Below are 17,070 nucleotides of genomic sequence, written 5' to 3'. Positions count from 1 at the left end.
TTTTTATGGAGTTCAGTGACCCATGCTACAAAATTTCTCTGTGAGTATAGCAAGAAGACATATTTAGCCAGGGATTTTTACTGGCGCAGTTCATTAAAGACATTGCCACACTGGCTAAGGTGCCATTAAAACTCTGCTAACTGTTCCACTGAATTCGACAGTGGATAAATCCATCATCTACTCTCACTGCTTAATAACCAGCTGTCAAACTCCTTGTAATGTAACACTTTCATTATATCCAGGATGAAATAGGACTCACAAAAGGATAGTACATGATCCTGGGAAGTCTTTCCCAGAAAGATAAATGCTGCTAAGAATAAAGTAAGTTGTTATTATTAGAGCTGTGATGTTAATAAAAAATACGGACAATTATACGCTCTTGAAGCTGGCTTTTTCTGTGTAGGTTTGTTTTTTCTGGTTGGTTGTTTTTGGTTGTTGTTTTTTCTTTTGTTTGTTTTTTAATTTTTTTAATGCAAAAGACTTAAAAAAAAGAAAGACATCCATGCAGTTTGCAAGAGTTTGAAACAAATGGTTCATATTATTTATGCAACAGACTTTTTAAGGAAGCACATTAAGAAAAGGTTGTCCAGTTTGCTAGTTTAAAACTTTGGAAAAAAGTGGTCATACACTATAACACAAAATTGATGTTGTTTATGTTTTCTTTTAGGAACGTCTCTTGATGAGCCTTTTGCCCAGAAATGTTGCAATGGAAATGAAGGAAGATTTCCTGAAGCCTCCTGAAAGGATTTTCCACAAGATTTACATTCAAAGGCATGACAATGTTAGGTAGGAATGATGTATCCCATGAAATTAACTAAAGAACTAAGAGTATTTAAGTACAAGGACAGTGATGTATAATTGCAGCCAGGTTTCAGAAAAAAAAAAAGCAATATAGTAAAGATTTATTATTTATGCAAAGTAGAAGAATGGGTGCACTAGGAAGATTTAATAATCTTCTCAGGATATAAGCCTGAATCAATAAAGGTCTTAGAATAATAATGCTGGGAGACTGACAACTTTTTCCAAATGACTAGTCATTGTTTTTTTACTGTATTATGTTTTGGGTGAACAGGAATATTTATTATGCATGGTAGTTTTTACACATTTATATTTTTCTGATATTAAGATGAATTGCTTCTAAATTAATATATTTTCCTGGGTAATAGCAAGGAAACACAGAAAGAAAATGTGATGCAAGCATAAAGAAATATGTATTTTTCCACATCACATGAGCATTACCCCCCAGAGATTATTGACTAAGGCTCAGTTCTACTACTTGCTCTTGTTCAGTAGTTGACTCTGTGTAAGTGCTGTCATTTATATTGCTTTTTCTTAAAGTGCATTCTCATTTGTTATTCTTTGCCTCCAGAACAAATTCCTTAAAGACATTGTCTGTGTTTTATCGCACTACTGCCAAGTGCTTCGCTTCCACATCAAAAACAGCATCAAAGAAGTTCAGTTAGTGTCACCCTTTTGCTAAAAAAGTGCAATGTTAGTAAGTGATGCCACAGAGCTGCTTTGATTTGCATGGTATACTCATGTAGCAAAGGAGTAAACTTCCTCATCCACTGCTAAGTTTCTTCTCACAAGATTTAGTCTACCTCCCATTGAGCTGGCTTTAATATATGCAAGGACCAGTTCCTAGGGACTAAGTTGTTGCAACTAAAAGCATTCCTGTCACTAAGGGAATCAGAGATGTCTGTTTTGGGAGTATTCAGAAGACTGGCATAATAGGTTAGTTTTACGCTGTAAAATTTAACATTACTGAATAAAAATTAGTAGTTTACTTCATGTTAATGGTTAAATCTTGCATAATATTAATCTCATCAGTTTGCATACAAAACTTGGTCTTTAACAATCAGTTTAAAGTTGATTCTAAGTATGCACTGCCCCAAAACTGATGCTGAAAATGACAGTGTTATTTGCAGTATCTGCTGGTTCTCAATTGTCAAAGTCTGACTTGAGAGCTCCTGAAGGACACATTCAAAATCTAAGTGACCTGTCTTACTCCTTCACGTTTCCTTGTTTATGTCACATGGTTTTATTCTGCTGCACTCCTCACCAACAGGATTTGCACTTCCTTTCTCTTTCTTACCAGTCTTGCATCTTTGAATGATAACCTGTCTGTCTATTTGCAGTCAGTTTTACTAACAAAGTCTCAGCTATGACAGGTTTTGATGTTTGGGTGTCTTCCACTTTGACCCTTTGGTGATCACATTCCTTAATATACTTATAAAAATTAAATCTAAAAATTATGCCCTCACAGTGCTAAGAAATACATTGTACCCTATTATACTCAGGGTCAAGGTAAGACTGATAATTATATCATGATTAGTATATTTCTATCTTACGTGTCACAAGTCCATTCATTACATTGTGTACAGTCATCTTAGACATCTTTGCAATTGATTATAATGCATCCTCTCCTTTGCTAAGATTTTTTTTAAATATAACCTCAGGAGTCATCTTTTTTCCTGTGTGACATATTTTTTCACAGAACTACTAAAACTTCTGTGGCTTATTCACTGCTTCATTGTGGAGTTCATAAAAGTTTTTGAATCCAAATACACTGTCTGAAGAGGTGAATTCATTCTCTGACATTTAGAAGGTACTTTTGGGGCAAATGAAGCCTAAGTAGGATGGGGTCATTTTAATGTCACAGGTAAGATCCTCAGGGAAGAAAACTGAAAATAGCAGACCTCCCTTCATCATCTGTACTTACAAGAAACTGTATTGCCTTTTATTTAAATAATGCAATTGGGGTGAAATAGTGTACAATAAATACCCAGCAATCTGTGACTATCATGTCCCAGTAGGCCAGAGTTTCACCCTGGAAGTTTTGTGACTGTGCAGATCTGAAGGATGATGGGGAACTCCCAGCAGGTGCCACCCTAACACCAGTGTGAAGAACAGCATCACAGCATGCCTTTGACAGGGCTGCCGGTGGTCAGTGCCAGTAAGAAGTGTTTACTTTACTTTCTTAAGGAGATGAAAACAACTTTTTTTTCTTCTGGGCAGTGGCAGTGCTATAACAGGTAAACCTGAGAGATCATTGCTATATTCTTGTGAACTGTCCTCTTCACATCAAGTGTTCTGTAAAGTGCTGCTATTAAAACAAACCAACAAAAGCCCCCTCTATAATTCCATATTCCAGGATTTTTTAATTCCAGAGCTACACAGTGGAAAATAGAAAATGAACTGCACTTTTACTTTTCCTCTTGCAATGCTTTCTTGTTCTTCCTGAAAATACCTGGAAGTATCAGAGCATTATTCTTCAGATAAGATAGACTGAAGGAGGCAGACATGCAATTAGTAAACTATGTGATTTTTCTATACTTTATCTGCTGAAAAACCAACAGAAAAAAAAAAAAGAAAATACCCTCATAAGTATCAGAAAAAGTATCTGTTTCACTCTTCTAAATAGCTGCCAACCACCCCCCCCCAAAAAAAGAAAAAAAAGAAAAAAAAAAGACAAATAATATTTAATCTTCATTGTGAGAAGTAAGACATTCATACAGCTACCTTCTTTACCTCCTCCCAGAAAAGCACATTACAGTGGAGATACACATACCTCTGTAAGAAGTGAATGATGGACCGGGAAAAAGTACTGGCATGTTTCAAATAACCATGGCAACAGCCCTGGTTTATCAATCAGTTGGTGAATTTTTTATCAACTACCCAACAATTGTTGAATGACGGCCTGCAACTCACTGTGCCTCTGGAGGGGAATGTGTCATCCTTTGATCAGCTCTTCCCAGATCTCTAGCACATCTGCTACCTTGTAAAGATTTTGAACAGAATTGCTGTACAGTAAGAAATGAGGACATGTGTTTTAAAAATGGAGACACATAACCTAATGCAAATGCACTGTGCAAAACAAATAACACAAATACACATCCAAGATAGCATTGGCCCAGTGAGGACAATAAATTCAGCAATCAGGTAACTAAAATAGTTACAACTAATATAATATCTGTAGTATATCAGAAGGAAATAGTCTGTATACAGTCCGTTAGTTGTTTCAAACATTAAAAGTGCTATTTTTTCTGGGATAGTCCCAGATAAGGACACCATCAAAGATGTGGGAACCAGATGTCAAGTTATGTGTGAAGGCTCCCCAAAAGACCAGCTCTTCTGTGGGGCTCAGAAATGTGTTCTGTTACACGAAGGAGATATGGTTTTTTTAAGATTAGGTTAAGAAATTTAAGATTCATATTTCCTTGTTTCCTTATTCCTACAGGGCCAAGAAATTTACAGATCATGTATGTAGGTACAGCATCTACTGTAAAAACTCACTGGTCCTGACTGAATCTCTCTATGGACCCATAATTCAATTAAGAAAATTTTAAATTGAGTTTCAGCTCAAATATTTGCCATGTATGGAAACCTCAACACATTTTGTTGTTTACCTCTTTTGGAATGGACATTAGATTTTCATGAGACTGTTTCAACTCATGGCTGGATAAGGATGTGGCTGACTTCCTATATTAACACACAACTTCTTGCTTCGTTCTGTGACTCCAACAATGTTGAAGAGATAAAAAGAAAGTGAACATTGAACAGCTAAATATTTCTTGGGCCTCTGGTACAGCAGTTTCATTTAGCCTTATTTTTACAAGAGTGAAATAGACCTGGATGTTCTGTAGGAAGAGATATTAATTTTAGGAAACACAGAGCCTGATTTCAAAGCTACTAATAAAAAGATTCCTTATGGCGTTTTAGAGATTCTTTGGACTCAGTCTGAAGCCAGAACACAATCTGCAGGTATTTATGAGCAAATATTTCTGGTCTGTCCTGTCTTTCAGAAAACATCAGAACTTAAATAATTTTTTAATTTAACCTACCCATTCCAATATTTTAAAAATCTGTGATCATGATTCCTATAAACAGACTTTTGTGCGTAGTCTTTCTTAACTTGTAAGATTTCAGAGTGAACTAGTTTTTGTAAATTATATAATGTAAAAGACACAGCCTGCCTTTGTTTTTATTTTTAACAGCCCTCTTTAATTTTAGAGAGCACTTTTTCTTAAACATTGAAGCAAATAATAAATAAAATTATTTATAAACTTCCTTTATATTTGATCTTTGAGACAAAAAGAGTCCTACAGGCTCGTTTCTGAGGCACCATGAGCCATTAAAATACCATTTTTACTGTAAGTTGTACTTTAATTAAACAAATGGACCGAATGAAAATAAAAACAGGGCATACAACCCCTCCTTACTTTTCATAGTACTTGTTTATTATACAAGTGGCTCCCTGAAAACAGCAGGACTATTCAAGTGCACAAAGTACATGAATGAGTACTGTTAAAAATGAACATTTACTACCTACAAGCTGTCAAATCTCTTGTGTAACTTGTCAGGATTTCTCCTTCTGACTGCCCCAGAGAGTGACATAGAAAAGAGTTGATCTGTCAATATTCACGCTTGGGAAGCAGCTTAAATCTCTTAAACCAAGCCACAGGCTTTCTGCACTCAGGTCTAGCAGGCGCAGCTGCTTCCTGCTGTGCTGCAGGAGGGATGCAGTCAGTATGCAGGTGCTGGCTATGCCTGCCTGCAGGAATCATAGAGGGGAGAAAATAGGAATACAGAAAGTCCTGGAGTGATAACTCTGGGCTTGTTAACACAGAAATTCTTCAGATTGTCAAGGAGTATGAGATAATGGTGTATGTAACTTGTATGCCGGTGCTGAACCAGCTTGTCTCTGTGACAGAGGAGAGAAATGTATGTTTTATACTGTTTTCTTTCCTGAACTTGCTCACTATACTGCTGCTTGGCTTTTGTTTGGAATTTATATATCAGAACAAGTTAGAAATAGTTGTTGGTGTTTCAAACCAAATAGTCCAGGTAGCTTTTAAAAAAAAAAAATAAAGTCCTTAGGAAACTTCCATTAAACACTGGAATCATTAAATTATATAATAGTTTGAGTAGGATGGAGCCTTTAAAGATCATCTAGTCCAGTCTCTGTGTCTGAGTCAGGTTCATCTTTCACTACATAAGGTTGCTCAAAAGCCTGCCCAGCCTGAGCTTGTATATTTCAAGAGATGGGGCATCCATAGCTACCCTATGAAACCTGTTCCACCCTCATAGTGAAGAATTTCTTCCTTGCATCTAATCTAAATCTACCCAGTTTTAGCTTGAAACAATTCCCACTTGTCCTATCAATAGAGACCATGATAAAAAGTCCATCTCCTGCTCTGCTGTAGACCCCCTTTAGACTCTGGAAGGCTGCTACATCTCCCTGGAGCCCTCTCTTCTCCAGGCTGAACAACCACACTCTAACAAGTCCATGTCTTTCCTGTGCTGACAATCCAGGTGGGGTCTCATGAGAGGAACAGAATCACCTCCCTCCATCTGCTGGCCACATTTCCTTTTATGTGTAACAGGATACATTTGGCTTTTTGGGCCACAAGCATACAGTGCTGACACTTGTCCAATATTTCATCCACCAGTATCTCCAAGCCCTCCTTCACAGTGCTGGTCTTAATCTACTAATGCCTCAATTTGTATCCATGTTTGGGATTGCCCCAGCCCAGGTGCAGGACATTGCACATGGCCTTGTTGGACTTCATGGGGCTCACACAGGCACACCTCTCCAGCCCATCCAGGTCCCTTTGGATGTCATCCCTACCCTCCAGTGCTGTCGACCACACCACATAGCTAGGTGTCATTCATAAGCTTGTAAATGGTGCACTAAATTCCTGTCTATGTCGTTAGTAAATGAGGAGTGAAATGAGCAGTCAAAAGAAAAACATTGCATTTCAACCCTTACAAATCTTTGTTTACATGTTATCTATTATATGTGCTTTCTTGCAGTAGTTTGTGGGGAACACAGTCATACAAAATTTATGTCAATTTTGGTTTAGTTTATATTTTAGTTAGTTTGTATGTGTTTTCTGTGTTTAGTGTTTAGCAGGAGCCCTTCAGTAGTAACTGTAGATTACTTAATTCCTTGCGACACTTAACCTGAAAGAACTGTCTGTACAATAATTTTTTAAATGTTATGATTTCAGAAATCTAGATGTATTTCATTAAGAAAGGAAGTATCACAAGATCAGAGGGACAGGCACATTGCTACAAGAAATGTTTATAATAAAGCCCTCTGAAGAAATTTATTTGTAAAATTGTTGACTTTTGAAGTTGCATAACCCCATTCTTCATATTATGCATATTTTGAAATGTTTGGGGTTTAATTATTTTAAGATAATTTTCTTTTATTGATAAATAAAACAAGCTATTTGTGTATAAAATGTTATTAATTTAAAAAAATGGTAGCTTTCTGTCAAAAATCAGTTAATTTTCCTATGAAATGTAGAAGGTGACTATGTAAAAACAGGCCATGTTTTTAGTGGGGAGTATTTAAGCTACGCTGTAGGTATCAATTAAAAATAGATTTAAAAATATGACTAAATACTATTACACAAAACCTAAAAACTTAAGTAGTTTTACACTTCTTTTACTAGATGAGAGTAAGAGCAGTAAGACTGGAGAGAAAACTTCAGTCTTGCTTTGGTTGTGCAGAAGAAGAAAGGCAATACTAATACATGTGTAACTATATCAATAAGTGGTTATTATTTATGAGCAGAAGGTATTAGAGGAGCAATGGAGATTTTAAGTCACAGAAGGAGTAACCATTTTACCTTGGAAAGAAAACCAGTGAAAAAAGTGTGCCTTGCGTCTCAAATAAAGCAATCAGAAGGAAATATTTCTAACTAGTCTCATTCTGCTGCTCTCCTGCACTTCAGTAACACTCAGTATATGTTCGCTCAGTTTTTGTAAGCAAGCAGGCAGCAATAGGAGCAAGCAAGCCTCTAACCCGAGACTGCACTGCTCCTGAAACACAATAACATCACACAGATTTTAAAATCAAGTGCATAGCAGAAGTTTGAGAAAGCTCTGCTCAAAAAATGATTATTTTCCTCCTAGGATATAATTAGAATATTTATATGCTGTTGCGAATTATGATTGCTAACAGTATATCTGTCTAAAAACCAAAGTTTTTACCAGATTAGGCAAACTTTCTAATCCTGTGAATTTACTGATAAAATCCTGGTATGTTTGGTAAGTCATGGTTTTGCTTACTCAGACCATGGGACTCAGTTTGCCAGGATGGTTTATTAGGGAATGATGGGGTTTATCTGAGAAAGAGAAAAGCCATCTTGGGTCAGGGACTGGCCAGACTAGTGCTGTGGGTTTTAAACTAGATTAGTCAGGGAAAGGGGGCACGTATCCCTCCCACTCCTGACATTCAGGTGTCAACACCTTTAATGTATGCCTGGAACAATGCAAAGGCATTCCAGGTACTCCAGCCAGTGAGCCAGCTTTATCTGGGCTCTGGCTCAGATGTCTGTACAAAAATGTACTTAAGATTGTCAAATCAGCAGTTCCAAGAGCATTCATTTTGCAAAACTCAGTTTTGGGTAATAGCCATAGACCAAAATATTAACACTCCTCTGTGTAAATTGCCATATTTGAAAGAAATTAGTATCTTAGGAGTTATGGACAAAAGGAACTAACAAGCATTATTGAAATGAAATGCAAAATGTTACTGCTGCCTGAAATACCTTTGAAATAAATTTAATAAGACCCTTAGAACGTATTTGTAGGTTTACACTTTTTAGAAAAATCAAATAATTTCAAAGAAATTCTATAAAGTAGTGAACAGCATATGTGCATTTTCCTTATAACTTTGGGATTTGCATGGCATATTTTTCTTTGACTAATTTATGATTAATCATCAAATTGAAGATGACAAAACTTTTATATTGTTATCATTTAGAGTAATTAAAATATGCGTGTTCAGTCAAATACCAGGTTCTATCATCTGCGTTTGTAAGCATCAACACTGTAAGGTGATGAAGGCCAGGTGAATATTACCATGAATATTGTACAAACATAATGTAGGTATCCGTACGAGTCTTTTTCAGAAACAGTTTAATATAGAGTCAGAGTTAGTGAATGAAAATAAAAAAAGAAAGTGTTAATTTACTGTATACATGGCCTAATCAACAATTCCAATTAATTTAGATATGTTTTTTGGGATGATCATGCATCTTCAATTAATACACTTTCTTCAGAAAAAGTATAAGGGCATAACCTTAAAACTGAAAGAAAAACCATTTTTGTTAATTAGAGGTTCCTGTTAATACCTTCTCATGTATAGTTTTTAACCTTTCTGTAATCTCAAGTGACTTCAGTTTTGTGATTATTGCATCTGCATACTTAGCTGCAAAAACCCAATATTAAAAGCCATGCTCATATTTTAGTTCAAAGATAAGAAATCATGCAAATTAATATTTTAGTGATAGCAGTAACAGACTTGCTATATTCAGCAACCTGGTATTGACTTCAAGAGAAATTGGCATGAATGGTTTAGCTATGAACAAATATGAAAGGTAGTTTTAGTGATTTTCAGCTTGAAAATGATTCTACAGACATTGTAAACAGAAGGGACAGGTGGAAAATACAGTCAGAAAACTCTACAACTGAAATTTGCTAATGAAACCCCTCTCTTCTTGCAGATTTATCCTTCCGACACTTCTTTAAGATCTGTGGAGTTTATGGAAACTTTTATTTATAATACTTTGCTGGGAACACAAAGAAAATATTTAACCACATTCACTGTCTTTAGACACTGCAATCAATGTTTTATTTTGTTGTACTATGCTGCAATATATTTGGAAAAATAATATGCAAACCTGTGTGTCAGTTGTAGTTAATTATAGTGGTATTGCGTTGATGGATATATGTACAAAGCTTTGGGATAGAAAAATATAAGTTTGTTAGTTACTAGTGGTGGATTAGGAGTGGCCCACTCCTCTCTGCTGCTCTCCACATTGCCTGTGGCTGGCAGGGCTCAGGAACCCAAATACCAGCTGTCCCTTCTCGGCTTCTCATCCGTCCTCTCTGCCGGCACACCCGAGATGGCATCTGCTTTCTCCCACTGCTGTGCCCCACTCTCTGTCCTTGCTGGATGTTCCAGTGGGTGGTTCCCATGGCATCTCCACTGCCATCCCTGCCATAGATTCCAACCACTCCAGCCAGTCTGAAACAAGTTTCCAGGGCTTTATAATGTCCATAGCGGCTTCCAAAGTCTGTTGCTCATTCTTTACCCCCCCAATGAAGTAAAAAGAGGGTCCATACCTTAACAATTGGGTTTTCCTTCACTGAAACCCATCTTGTCATGTTTCTTGGTGCATTTTTTCTTCTATTTGCACGGTTATGTACAAAGGGGATCCAGACTTCTGGCGGCTCTCCATGCCACTTTTTTGCCTCTTCTTGCCCTTTTTTGCAGCTTTTTTTTTTTTTGCTGCAGACAGACTCTCCACATCTGTCCTCTGTCTACCCCACTCTACACGAGGCAGTTGTGTCAATCCTGTCAGCAGGTCACCACTTGTTATATTGGGGCCAGAGTTTTGGAGACAGACACATGACAGGTCACCCCGAGGACCATGCTACATAGCCAGATTTATTGATGTACGCTCCCTTTTACAGGGTGTTCAAAACTCCCACACTCAAACAACTGCTTGCTTGAGGTCTCAACATTGCCCAGCTCACTGGCTAACGATATGTCCACATTCAGGATTGAATGGAGTTGGCTGGTGTCCCCTGTTTGAGTTCAAATCCAACCTATCATTGTTTCACCTGGGGACTTGTTTACTTCTAGGCTGGTTGAATTTGGAGTTCTGTTATGGTCAAATATATGCATCCAACAAGGAGGAAATCAGGCAAAAATGCTAGGAGGCCATCATGGATGGATAAGGAGCTGCTGACCAAACCCAGAGCAAAAAAAAAGAAGATTTCAGGAAGTGGAAATGAGGACAGGTGGCCTGGGAAGAAAATGGGAATTGTACAGGAGATTAGGGACAAGGTTAGGGAAGCCAAGGCCCAGATAAAATTGAGTCTGACCATGGATATTGAGGATAACAGAAAGGGTTTCTATAGATATGTTGCAAGAAAAAGAAAGACTAGGGATTTCTTGGACTGTCTCCAATAGGAAGCAGGAAACCTGGCTACCCTGGACAAAGAGAAGGCTGCAGTTCTCAACAGCGTCTACACCTTATTCTTCAACAGCAAGTGCCTCAGCCATGCCACACTGGTCAAAAAACCAAATGCAGGGACTGAGAGAATAAACATCTTAAGTCCACTGCAGGAGAGGATGAGGTTCAAGACCATCTAAGGAGCCTAAGGAATGTGCACATGTAAGGAATGTGTGCAAGTCCATGGGACAGGAGTAGAGTCATCCGTGAACTCTGAGAGAACTGGCAGATTAAGTTGCTAAGCCACTATCTATCATACTTGAAAAGTCATGGCAGTGAGGTGAAGTCCCTAATGACTGGAATAGGGAACTATAACCTTCATTTGTAGAAAGGGGAAAGCAGAAAATCTGGAGAACTATAGTCTAGTCACTCTCATCTCTGTGCCATGCAAGATTGTGGAGCATTACTGAGCCCCCAGGCAGTGGGGTAGTGTCCTGGTTTGAAAGATAGGTGTTTGCTAAGGAAAGCAGAAGCCTCCCTTTGAACTGAAAAATGTGATCCTTCCTTCCTACAGAATATTATGATTTTGAAATTAAGGGAGCTTTCAGACAAAGATATGGGGATAGGAATAACAGTTCTTTACTAATGTATCTAACAAGACAAACAAGAACAACAACAGCCATGGAATTACCCACAAACAGAACAGTAACTCAGTCCCAGTCCTTTCTGGCTGCAGGCACCTTTTCCCTGAGCTGCAGTTCCCGGTGCTGGGGGCGGGTGGGTCCCGCAGAGCCGCAGGAGGGCTGGGGGTGATGGCAGCGCTGTCCCAGGGGGAGAGAGAGATGGAGAGAGAGCTCTCCGCTCACGGTGTGGGTCCTGGTACTCAGCAGAGTGCTGGATGGTGGTAGTTCACAGAGAGAAGACAGCAGGGCAGGGTCTGACAGCAGTGAGGATGGCTCCTGGCGCTGGATGGCAGAGATGGGGGACTGAAGCGGCGATCGTCCTTCTCATCCGAACTCCGCAGGGGAAATGGGGCGTGAGCCAGAGCCTTCCGTCTGCTCTTCTGGATGTTTGGATATTGAGGGGTTTTCCTCCTCTCTCTCCCCTCCCCCTTGTCACCAGGGCCCAGTCAACAGGTATCTTAGCATGACAGTGGGGAAAATTCCACAGAGGGAAAAGGGAAAGAACCAACCCCCAACAGGTAGCACCAGCCACAGCATTGTGATTGCGACCTAGCTCTCCAAACCTACATATTCCATCGCTTATGGGGAAGAGCAGTGCTTGAGTCATGTGCAAACTATGCTGCTGGGTGAGCAGAAGTAACATTTGTCATTTGTTTCCAGTTTACATCCACTTTCATTTCTCTTCTTTTATTAATAAAAAAGAATAATTAAAGGAGATTTGGTTTGGTTTGGTTTGGTTTGGTTTGGTTTGGTTTGGTTTGGTTTTGGTTTTCCACCAAAGTGCCCAATGGCATTATTAATTCTGTGGAATCAAATTGTTTAATTGTGTGGAATTGAAGAAGGGACAGTTACATCCCTGAATGGTCATCAAGAGAAACAATTGTTAATTGGTAGCTTCTTACTTCTTGTTTCTATATGTGCCAGCATTTGCATTTTTAAAAATAAATTTACTTGACAATCATTATGAAGTGTTCTTTTGTATACTATACCATTATGAGGAATCTTTCATGCATAAATAAGGTAGCCTTAGTTTACTTTAGTTTAATCCTCTCTGAGGATCTGGACCTCCATAGCAATTACAGATTTAGTCACTGTGAAGTCAGACTACTTTGCTCTTGAATGAGGGTATCTGCTGGAGTGATTAATATGCTTTAATGCTGATGTGACTCCTGCAGCTGCTTTGTTTTAACTTTTCTGAATATGTTAGACATGGCCTAAATTTAAAGCTTTCAGTATTTTTGTGTGAATAATATATCCAAAACAGAGGAAAGGGAATTTCAGTGACAATGTGAGGACTTGGACTTTGAGAATATTTGAGTATATTTGGCCCTGGAAACATCTCAGGTTTATGACTGGAATTCTGGCACTGTATAATTTCTCTCTTAAGTACCATTATGATTTCATGGCCATAGCAAGAATTCAAATCTCTTCTCTGTTCTCATTCCCTGTGGCTGACTTTGCCATCTCCTCATAAAGAACTTCTTGTCCTTTACTTTCCAAAAACCTGAGCAGAACATAAAAAAGTTTATTGCATCAGTTGGGTAATTTGACTCCATGTCACATACCGAGATACTGCTCTAATTTCTTTTAGATGTTATGCAATGAGAGTATGTGTTGGTGCTACCCCACAATACTTGTAGTAGAAGTAGTGTGGGAAGAGGCTCTAGGTGGACACAGATGGGTGTGGCAGTTTCAGTTGAAAAGCCGAGTGGAAACACCAATTCAGTGTAGTGATTTTGGTTCACCAGTCTGAGTTTTCCTGGCCAACACACCAATTAATGTAGTGGGTCTAATGCTGGTAAAATGCCAGTGAACTCACTAGAATTATTTATTAATTTTCTGCTGTGAGATAAGAATTAGGAGGAAAGCAAAGCAGGCTCAAACTTTAAAGGGTATAAAGAATTAAGAGAAAAATAATAAAATCCAAATAAACCTTTAGAACACTTTTCCTCCCACATCTCCTCTTTTCTTTCCCAGTGACAATGTAAAGAGACAAAACCTGAGAGTTTCAGTAAGTTCACCTCCTCTAAAACAGTCTTTCTTCAGTTCACACAGGGACAGGATTCTCTCTTGCCATGCCATGGAGACTTCTCCACAAAAAACAGTTCTCTCGTGGTTTCAATGTCACAGCAAATCAGCCGCCTGGCAAAGGAAAATCTGTTTGCAATGTGAAAGTTCTTCCCATGCCTTGCAGCTTTCTCACTGCTGCTTTCATGGGCCATGTCAACTTATGGGGTACTATTTTAAGGATGAGCTTTTCTAGCATAAAAACAAAAGTTCTCTTCATCCACATCTGGGAAACAGAGGTTGTCTTCTATTCCTGGACAAAGTTTCTTATCTCTCTCATTTCTCTGTTAAAGCAATTTCAACATTTCCTTACTTCAACACCGGTGCTTCTGCTCACTGCTGGGGTTAGAATACTTCATCTCCCCAGTGCATTCCATGAATTACAGGGAAAAAACAAAGTTTGATATATCAAATACATCTTCCCCATAGCTGAATTTAAAAGAATTTCCACCTAAAACTAAGGCATCTCCTCAGTCCCCTCCTATCTAGAATCTAACTCCCTCACTGACCTCAGTGTTCCATGCTGTTTTCTCTATGTGTCTTCACCCTTTCCTTTTCTTGAACTTGGAGAGAATTGGTGTTCATAGTTCACTTGTTCTCAATCTTTATCAACTGAAGCAGTTTTTATAGAGTTCTGCGGTGTCGAAAGGTTGATCTTGTCCAGGCTCTGCAATCGTGGAGGCCAGTCCGGTTGGTGCACAGTTACCTGTTCAAAGGCTGAAAGCAAGAGAGCTTTTACCAGGATTTGTTCATTTTTAAATGTGTTTTCCAGAGGCATGCCCAGCTCTTTTTAAGTAGTTTAAGAGGCTGTCAGTATTCAAACCAGCCAATTGATTGGCCTTGTCAGGTCCAAAGGAAGTTGACAAGGTCCTTACAGGGAATCACTTCTATAGCTCATGGATTTTTTTTCTTAACTAAAAACTAAACTATGTTAAGCCACGACAATGGGTGGAAAAGTAGAAGAGATAATATTGGTCAGTTCACCAGCTAAAATAAAATTAATCAGCTGTTGAGTTTCAATGCCATGTTTTAGAACCATTGAGCTCTGTTTGTATGTGTGAGTTTGGGGGGGTCACTCTCCTCAGCACTGCCACTCCAGAGAACAGACCATGGAAGCAGCAAGCTTGCAGTCCCAGTTGCACTTTGGGTGTGGAAATCCCCTGCTCTTCCAGTGGCTGTTTCCTAACCATGATTACTGCAAAATAAGGTTTGGTCACTGGCATTTCAGCCTACTTTCAAAGTGCAGCAGTTACTATGATTGTAACGTTTCATGGTGGTAAAAAGGAGGAGATTTTTCATTAATAAAAGGCCAAACTTCTACTCACAGCATTTCCCCATCTGTGCCATGTGCAGACATGAGAGTTATACTTTGCATTTTTTAAGAATATTGTATCAAAAGAATAGGAAATTTTGTAAAAATGAAAGTGTAACAATAATCATATTACCTAACATATTCCATTAGCTTTAAAATGTATACATGTACTTAACTACAGTATTAAAAAGTTCACAAGCATAATTGAAGAACATCAGTCTCTCAGCATACCATAATTACATCTTTTATCTAGATTTTCAGTGGTGTGTTCAGTTCTGTATTGTGGGTGCTTTCATGGACTTCACAGTTTGTATGATTACCAGTGTTTTGAGTCAAGTGCTGAGGACTAAGTATTCTTTAAATGTTTCAAGGTTTAACAAAGATCTCATACTGACCTACTAAGGTACCAGTGTGTAAAATAACTTTCTTCTTAACTGAATGATTATGTAGGAACCTGTTTCCTATTCTCTGTGTTTCACTAAGAGAGAGGTTTTGAAATAACTACATGTCAGCATTATAATGGTTGCTCTGTTAGCTGTAAAGACATATTTTTCACAAACTCAGAACATCTCTGCTTTGTATATGTATAGATGTTTCCCATTGCTAAAGACCTTAGCAAAGAGATAACACTGTTATTACCTTAAAGGCCTAACCCCCTCACCACCTCATGTTTTTTTTGTTTTGTTTTGTTTTTATTTTTTGTTTTGTTTTTGCAAGTGGACGTTGGTGCTGCTGGAAATATTACTGGCATTGTATGTGTGGTTAGAAAGTGAAAAACAAGTGGGCCACCATATTTAAAATGGAAATAGAAAAGTAAAATCAATTGAAATGTAAAACGTGTAGAATAGATGAGATGTAAAATGGCAGAGAAGCTATCAAAAGCTGTTATTATAAAGTAACATCCACACTCCCCCTCTATACTTATAGTATTGAACTAAAACCAGGAGACTACATGACATACTGGATTGCAACAACTGCAGTTGTTTTTACCTCTGTGTCTTTTTAAACTGTAAAATTTCTGATGTGAATTTAGGCCATAGAGAAAAACAGCCATAAAGCAAAATGTATGAAAGATATTTATGCACATTTAAGTGCACTTAAAAATCTTCAAGGAATGTAGGTAACTTTTGAATTTCCAGAAAGACCAACCTAGGGTCATCAAACAACAAGGACGTCAATAAAAAATTAGGAGAATAAGTACATCTTTCAGGGCAAATATTCAGGACACTTTTCAGGTATTATTGAACTCTGTTAGTGCGTTTTACTTTACCCATAACTTGACTGGTTATGATAGCAGAGACTTTTATGATAGCAGAGACATGAATCAATAAAATTAACTAAATACCAACTTTTTCATTGCAAGAAGCCTTTTTATTATGTTTAAATGGCATGGAAATGTAATAACTATTTTTCCTTGAACCAGGGCCATCTTGAGCAATGTTCTCATAATGCTCCAAGGAGTACTGAGTGGAGACACTGCCCTAAGGATTAACATAACAATGTAGAGGCTTTGTTTGTAGACCAAAGTCATTGAATTTTGGATGACTCAGTTTTGTGCTGGGATATGCTACTTATCTGCTGTGGTGGACAAGGGATTTAAACAACTTGGTTAAAAGAAATTACAGAAGCAGGGTCTGAGTCAGGAGTTGTATTTGCCATTTTTTGGTAGTATATTAGGAGCATTGAGAATTGCTTATGAAGAGTAGAAAACAGTAGGCTGATTAGGCCTCCTTTTCTAGCATTGGTTTTTAATCTAAAGAGTGAAGATTTGTTGAGGTGAATGGGAGTACATAATGTTTAATTCAACTTGCAGTTAGCAAACTAAGTTTTACACTATGTCAAGTACACTAGGTTATATATCATGAGATGGTTCATTAGTGCTTTCATTAATTATTTCACATTTCTAGTCTGGGTGTTGGAGATAAATGCAGTGTGTTCCTGATTCTGCACTTCTACCAACAGAAGGAGTGTAAAGAGTTGAAAGTATCACAGTGCCACACTCTTCAGTTTTCTGATTTACACAAGAATT

At 38.0% G+C, this 17,070-nt stretch overlaps 1 protein-coding gene across 1 annotated transcript in view; it reads left to right on the top strand.

The window, feature by feature from the left end:
• Positions 1 to 17,070, top strand: part of ADCY1 (adenylate cyclase 1) — a 151,450-nt gene that overhangs the window by 65,494 nt on the left and 68,886 nt on the right. Inside the window, exon 3 of the mRNA XM_062496246.1 lies at positions 668 to 786. Within this exon, the coding sequence (XP_062352230.1) occupies positions 668 to 786 (119 nt within the window). The remainder of the gene's footprint in view (positions 1 to 667; positions 787 to 17,070) is intronic.

This window comes from Cinclus cinclus, chromosome 1 (genome assembly GCF_963662255.1).
Source record: "Cinclus cinclus chromosome 1, bCinCin1.1, whole genome shotgun sequence".
In the NCBI taxonomy this organism is placed as follows: domain Eukaryota; kingdom Metazoa; phylum Chordata; class Aves; order Passeriformes; family Cinclidae; genus Cinclus; species Cinclus cinclus.
This window is presented reverse-complemented; position numbering and strand designations above follow the sequence as displayed.